Source organism: Salvelinus fontinalis, chromosome 30 (assembly GCF_029448725.1).
Source record: "Salvelinus fontinalis isolate EN_2023a chromosome 30, ASM2944872v1, whole genome shotgun sequence".
Lineage (NCBI taxonomy): Eukaryota > Metazoa > Chordata > Actinopteri > Salmoniformes > Salmonidae > Salvelinus > Salvelinus fontinalis.
In genome coordinates, this window is record NC_074694.1 from 5,941,119 (window position 1) to 5,948,618 (window position 7,500).

A 7,500-nucleotide genomic window follows, 5' to 3' on the forward strand; every position below is an offset into this window, starting at 1 on the left:
CTACTAACTGAACTACAGAGGACCACGTTCTACTAACTGAACTACAGAGGACCACGTTCTACTAACTTAACTACAGAGGACCATGTTCTACTAACTGAACTACAGAGGACCATGTTCTACTAACTGAACTACAGAGGACCATGTTCTACTAACTACAGAGGACCATGTTCTGCTAACTGAACTACAGAGGACCATGTTCTACTAACTGAACTACAGAGGACCATGTTCTACTAACTGACCTACAGAGGACCATGTTCTACTAACTGAACTACAGAGGACCATGTTCTACTAACTACAGAGGACCATGTTCTGCTAACTATAGAGCACCATGTTCTACTAACTGAACTACAGAGGACCATGTTCTACTAACTGAACTACAGAGGACCATGTTCTACTAACTGAACTACAGAGGACCATGTTCTACTAACTGAACTACAGAGGACCGTGTTCTACTAACTGAACTACAGAGGACTGTGTTCTACTAACTGAACTACAGAGGACCATGTTCTACTAACTGACCTACAGAGGACCATGTTCTACTAACTGAACTACAGAGGACCATGTTCTACTAACTGACCTACAGAGGACCATGTTCTGCTAACTGAACTACAGAGGACCATGTTCTACTAACTACAGAGGACCATGTTCTGCTAACTATAGAGCACCATGTTCTACTAACTGAACTACAGAGGACCATGTTCTACTAACTATAGAGCACCATGTTCTACTAACTGAACTACAGAGGACCATGTTCTACTAACTGAACTACAGAGGACCATGTTCTACTAACTGAACTACAGAGGACCATGTTCTACTAACTGAACTACAGAGGACCATGTTCTACTAACTGAACTACAGAGGACCGTGTTCTACTAACTGAACTACAGAGGACCGTGTTCTACTAACTGAACTACAGAGGACCGTGTTCTACTAACTGAACTACAGAGGACCGTGTTCTACTAACTGAACTACAGAGGACCATGTTCTACTAACTGAACTACAGAGGACCATGTTCTACTAACTGAACTACAGATTATCATGTTCTACTAACTGAACTACAGAGGACCATGTTCTACTAACTGAACTACAGAGGACCATGTTCTACTAACTGAAATACAGAGGTCAATGTTCTACTAACTGAACTACAGAGAACCATGTTCTACTAACTGAACTACAGAGGTCAATGTTCTACTAACTGAACTACAGAGAACCATGTTCTACTAACTGAACTACAGAGAACATGTTCCACTAACTAAACTACAGAGAACCATGTTCTACTAACTGAACTACAGAGGACCATGTCATACTAACTGAACTACAGAGGACCATGTTCTACTAACTGAACTACAGAGGACCACGTTCTACTAACTACATAGGACCATGTTCTACTAACTGAACTACAGAGAACCATGTTCTACTAACTGAACTACAGGGGACCATGTTCGACTAACTGAACTACAGGGGACCATGTTCGACTAACTGAACTACAGGGGACCATGTTCGACTAACTGAACTACAGGGGACCACAGGTGTAAGTGTCTTATTATTGATATGTGTTTCTGATTGGCTCTCCATCCCAGGTAAGGGAGGAGCTGAGTCGTAAGGCGGAGCGTCGTACCACCTGGGTGCTGTGGGGGGGCGTGGCCTACATGGCAACCCAGTTTGGGATCCTGGCGCGCCTCACCTGGTGGGAGTACTCCTGGGATATCATGGAGCCTGTCACCTACTTCATTACCTACGCTACCGCCATGGCTATGTACTCCTACTACGTACTCACACGCCAGGTAACACACACACACACACACACACACACACACACACACACACACACACACACACACACACACACACACACACACACACACAGTTACACACACTGTTACACACGCACTGTTACACACACATGCTGTTACACACACACACACACACACACACACACTGTAACACACACTGTAACACACACTGTAACATACACACACACACACTATAACCACACACATACTGCCAAGGCCATGTACTCCTACTTCGTACTCACACCAGGCAAGAGGCCAGGTAAGAGGCTAGGACAGGTATGAGGCTACGTATGAGGCTACGTATGAGACTACGTATGAGGCTACGTATGAGGCTACGTATGAGGCTACGTATGCGGCTAGTCCGGCCAGGTAAGAGGCCACGTATGAGGCTAGGTAAGAGGCTAGGTATGAGGCTAGGTAAGAGACTAGGTCAGGTAAGAGGCTAGGTATGAGACTAGGTAAGAGGCTAGGTAAGAGGCTAGGTCAGGTAAGAGGTTAGGTATGAGGCTAGGTTAGAGACTAGTCCGGCCAGGTAAGAGGCTAGGTAAGAGGCTCGGTCAGGTATGAGGCTAGGTAAGAGGCTAGGTAAGAGGCTAGGTAAGAGACTAGGTAAGAGACTAGGTCAGGTAAGAGGCTAGGTAAGAGACTAGGTAAGAGACTAGGTAAGAGACTAGATCAGGTAAGAGGCTAGGTATGAGGCTAGGTAAGATGCTAGGTAAGAGGCTAGGTCAGGTAAGAGGTTAGGTATGAGGCTAGGTTAGAGGCTAGTCTGGCCAGGTAAGAGGCTAGGTCAGGTAAGAGGCTAGTCCGGCTAGGTAAGAGGCTAGGTAAGAGACTAGGTCAGGTAAGAGGTATGAGGCTAGGTAAGATGCTAGGTAAGAGGCTAGGTCAGGTAAGAGGTTAGGTATGAGGCTCGGTTAGAGGCTAGTCTGGCCAGGTAAGAGGCTAGGTAAGAGGCTAGGTCAGGTATGAGGCTAGGTATGAGGCTAGGTAAGAGACTAGTCCGGCCAGGTAAGAGGCTAGGTAAGAGGCTCGGTCAGGTATGAGGCTAGGTATGAGGCTAGGTAAGAGACTAGTCCGGCCAGGTAAGAGGCTAGGTCAGAGGCTCGGTTAGGTATGAGGCTACGTATGAGGCTAGTCCGGCCAGGTAAGAGGCTAGTCCGGCCAGGTAAGAGGCCACGTATGAGGCTAGGTAAGAGGCTAGGTCAGGTAAGAGGCTAGGTATGAGGCTAGGTAAGAGACTAGGTCAGGTAAGAGGCTAGGTATGAGGCTAGGTAAGATGCTAGGTAAGAGGCTAGGTCAGGTAAGAGGTTAGGTATGAGGCTAGGTTAGAGGCTAGTCTGGCCAGGTAAGAGGCTAGGTAAGAGGCTCGGTCAGGTATGAGGCTAGGTAAGAGACTAGTCCGGCCAGGTAAGAGGCTAGGTAAGAGGCTAGTCCGGCCAGGTAAGAGGCTAGGTATGAGGCTAGGTCAGGTAAGAGGCTAGGTATGAGACTAGGTCAGGTAAGAGGCTAGGTAAGAGGCTAGGTATGAGGCTAGGTAAGAGACTAGGTAAGAGGCTAGGTAAGAGACTAGGTCAGGTAAGAGGTATGAGGCTAGGTAAGATGCTAGGTAAGAGGCTAGGTCAGGTAAGAGGTTAGGTATGAGGCTCGGTTAGAGGCTAGTCTGGCCAGGTAAGAGGCTAGGTAAGAGGCTAGGTCAGGTAAGAGGCTAGGTAAGAGGCTAGGTCAGGTAAGAGGCTAGTCCGGCCAGGTAAGAGGCTAGGTAAGAGGCTCGGTAAGAGGCTCGGTCAGGTAAGAGGCTAGGTAAGAGGCTAGTCCGGCCAGGTAAGAGGCTAGGTAAGAGGCTAGGTAAGAGGCTAGGTAAGAGGCTCGGTAAGAGGCTCGGTCAGGTAAGAGGCTAGGTAAGAGGCTAGGTAAGAGGCTAGGTAAGAGGCTAGGTAAGAGGCTCGGTCAGGTATGAGGCTAGGTATGAGGCTAGGTAAGAGGCTAGGTCAGGTAAGAGGCTAGGTAAGAGGCTAGTCCGGCCAGGTAAGAGGCTAGGTATGAGGCTAGGTAAGAGGCTAGGTCAGGTATGAGCATAGGTAAGAGGCTAGTCTGGCCAGGTAAGAGGTCATGGACTAGTGTCTGTCATTTGTAGTTTTGTATAGTGGTTCTCTAAGGTTTGTATGTAGGAGGGTTGAGTAAGTATTGTAGTTTAATATTCTAACAGCCTGTTCTCCCCTCCCTCCCTCCCTCCCTCTCCCCTCCCTCCCTCCCTCCCTCCCTCCCTCCCTCTCTCCCTCCCTCCCTCCCTCCCTCCCTCCCTCCCCTCCTTCCTGTAGGAGTACATCTATCCTGACGCCAGGGACAGACAGTACCTGCTGTTCTTCCACAAGGGGGTGAAGAGACAACGCTTTGACATCCACAAGTACAACCAGCTGAAGGACTCTATCGCTGAGGTAGGCACTAACCTGTCCACAAGTACAACCAGCTGAAGGACTTTATCTCTGAGGTAGGCACTAACCTGTCCACAAGTACAACCAGCTGAAGGACTCTGTCGCTGAGGTAGGCACTAACCCGTCCACAAGTACAACCAGCTGAAGGACTCTTATCTCTGAGGTAGGCACTAACCTGTCCACAAGTACAACCAGCTGAAGGACTTTATCTCTGAGGTAGGCACTAACCCGTCCACAAGTACAACCAGCTGAAGGACTCTGTCGCTGAGGTAGACACTAACCCGTCCACAAGTACAACCAGCTGAAGGACTCTTATCGCTGAGGTAGGCACTAACCTGTCCACAAGTACAACCAGCTGAAGGACTCTTATCGCTGAGGTAGGCACTAACCTGTCCACAAGTACAACCAGCTGAAGGACTCTATCTCTGAGGTAGGCACTAACCTGTCCACAAGTACAACCAGCTGAAGGACTCTATCGCTGAGGTAGACACTAACCCGTCCACAAGTACAACCAGCTGAAGGACTCTTATCGCTGAGGTAGACACTAACCTGTCCACAAGTACAACCAGCTGAAGGACTCTATCGCTGAGGTAGACACTAACCCGTCCACAAGTACAACCAGCTGAAGGACTCTTATCGCTGAGGTAGGCACTAACCCGTCCACAAGTACAACCAGCTGAAGGACTCTATCGCTGAGGTAGACACTAACCTGTCCACAAGTACAACCAGCTGAAGGACTCTATCGCTGAGGTAGGCACTAACCTGTCCACAAGTACAACCAGCTGAAGGACTCTATCGCTGAGGTAGACACTAACCCGTCCACAAGTACAACCAGCTGAAGGACTCTTATCGCTGAGGTAGGCACTAACCTGTCCACAAGTACAACCAGCTGAAGGACTCTTATCTCTGAGGTAGACACTAACCCGTCCACAAGTACAACCAGCTGAAGGACTCTTATCTCTGAGGTAGACACTAACCCGTCCACAAGTACAACCAGCTGAAGGACTCTATCGCTGAGGTAGACACTAACCTGTCCACAAGTACAACCAGCTGAAGGAAATATACCAGCTGAAGGTATATTTCAAGATGGCGTAGCAGTGCAGACGTTGTTTGTCGTTCTCCCGTGTAAATGTTGTATTTTTCGTCTTTTTTTGCATATATTTCAATATATCTTCAATCTATGTTTAACATTTTTAAATTAAATATACCTTCCGGTAACCCACCTCACCCAATGTGATACGGATCTGCTATTTTTAGACCTTTTAGCCAGAATCTCCATCAGGAGCTAGCCATCAGAAGCTAACCAGCTAATTAGCTACTAGCTACTTAGTCATTGTTAGCCACTGTTGTGGCCTTTACCTTTAGCACAGACACCAGCCGCATTTAGCTTTGGACCATTACTCCAGATAATCGCAGCTGGCTAGCTGCTACCGAGTGGCCCAGCCCCGAAGCTAGCCTTGAGCCAGGCCCATCTCCTGGCCTGCTCAGTGGACCCAATGATCACTCGGCTACAAATCTGATGTCTCACGGACTCTTCACTAACACGACTAGAAGCCACTACATCACCAGATTCCTGCCGTAAGCTCTGGACCTTTGCATCGGATCATCGCTGCTAGCTAGCTGCTACCGAGTGGCTATAGTGGCTAACGCCCCTGCCCCAAAGCTAGCACCAGTTAGTCGCGAGCCAGGCGCATCTCCCGGCTAGCAAAATAAATGACTCCAGCTACAATACCTTTTTTGCCAACTGGCCTGGACCCTTTGTCAACACGGAGCCCCGCCGTTCCATCACAATTGGTCTGCCGACGTAATTCCATCCGCTGTGCCCCCAACCGGCCTTTGTCGGAAGTCGGTGCAGACGCTTCTACTAGCCTCGGCCTGCTAACTTTTTTTTAACGCTGTGTCTCCCGCTTGCTAGCATAGTAACGACTACCTAGCGGCTTTCCTGTTTCATATATTGCTGTTCACTGGACCCTATGATCACTTGGCTACATAGCTGATGCCTGCTGGACTGTTCATTCATCACGGTACTCCATTTTGTTTATTTTGTTATCTGTCGGCCCCAACCTCGAACTCAGGCCCTGTGTGTAGTTAAATGACCCTCTCTGCCCATTCATCGGCATTTTACCTGCTGTTGTCTTAGCTGATTAACTGTTGTCTTACCCGTTGTTGTCTTAGCTAGCTCTCCCAATCAACACCTGTGATTGCTTTATGCCTCGCTTTATGGCTCTCTCTAATGTCAATATGCCTTGTATACTGTTGTTTAGAATAGTTATCATTGTTTTAGTTCACTGCAGATCCCCTAGTCCCACTCAACATGCCTCAGATACCTCTTTTGTCCCACCTCCCACACACCTCACCCAGCAAAACTAGACGTCCAGAGATGCAACCTCTCTTATCGTCACTCAATGCCTAGGTTTACCTCCACTGTACCCGCACCCCACCATACCCCTGTCTGTACATTATGCCCTGAATCTATTCTACCACGCCCAGAAATCTGCTCCTTTTATTCTCTGTCCCCAACGCACTAGACGACCAGTTTTTCTAGCCTTTAGTCGTACCCTCATCCTACTCCTCCTCTTTTCCTCGGATGCTGTGGAGGTTAACCCAGGCCCTGCGTGTCCCCAGGCGCTCTCATTTGTTGACTTCTTTGACCGTAAAAGCCTTTGTTTCATGCATGTTAACATCAGAAGCCTCCTCCCTAAGTTTGTTTTACTCACTGCTTAAGCACACTCTGCCAACCCGGATGTCCTTGCCGTGTCTGAATTCTGGCTTAGGAAGGCCACCAAAAATTCTGAGATTTCCATCCCCAACTACAACATTTTCCGTCAAGATAGAACTGCCAAAGGGGGAGGAGTTGCAATCTACTGCAGAGATAGCCTGCAAAGTTCTGTCATACTTTCCAGGTCTATGCCCAAACAGTTTGAGCTTCTAATTTTAAAAATGAATCTCTCCAGAAATAAGTCTCTCACTGTTGCCGCCTGTTATAGACCCTCCTCAGCTCCCAGCTGTGCCCTGGACACCATATGTGAATTGATTGCCCCCCATTTATCTTCAGAGTTCGTTCTTTTAGGTGACCTAAACTGGGATATATTTTAACACCCCGGCAGTCCTACAATCTAAGCTAGATGCCCCCAATCTCGCACAAATTATCAAGGAACCCACCAGGTACAACCCTAAATCCGTAAACATGGGCACCCTCATAGATATTATCCTGACCAACTTGCCCTCCAAATACACATCTGCTGTTTTCAATCAGGATCTCAGTGATCACT

General features: G+C 48.1%; 1 protein-coding gene across 1 annotated transcript in view; it reads left to right on the top strand.

The window, feature by feature from the left end:
* The window catches only part of LOC129828561 (calcium uniporter protein, mitochondrial-like), a 228,719-nt gene that overhangs the window by 215,900 nt on the left and 5,319 nt on the right, over positions 1 to 7,500 (top strand). The window contains exons 7-8 of the mRNA XM_055889600.1: positions 1,581 to 1,784; positions 4,115 to 4,231. Coding sequence (XP_055745575.1) covers positions 1,581 to 1,784; positions 4,115 to 4,231 — 321 coding nt within the window. The remainder of the gene's footprint in view (positions 1 to 1,580; positions 1,785 to 4,114; positions 4,232 to 7,500) is intronic.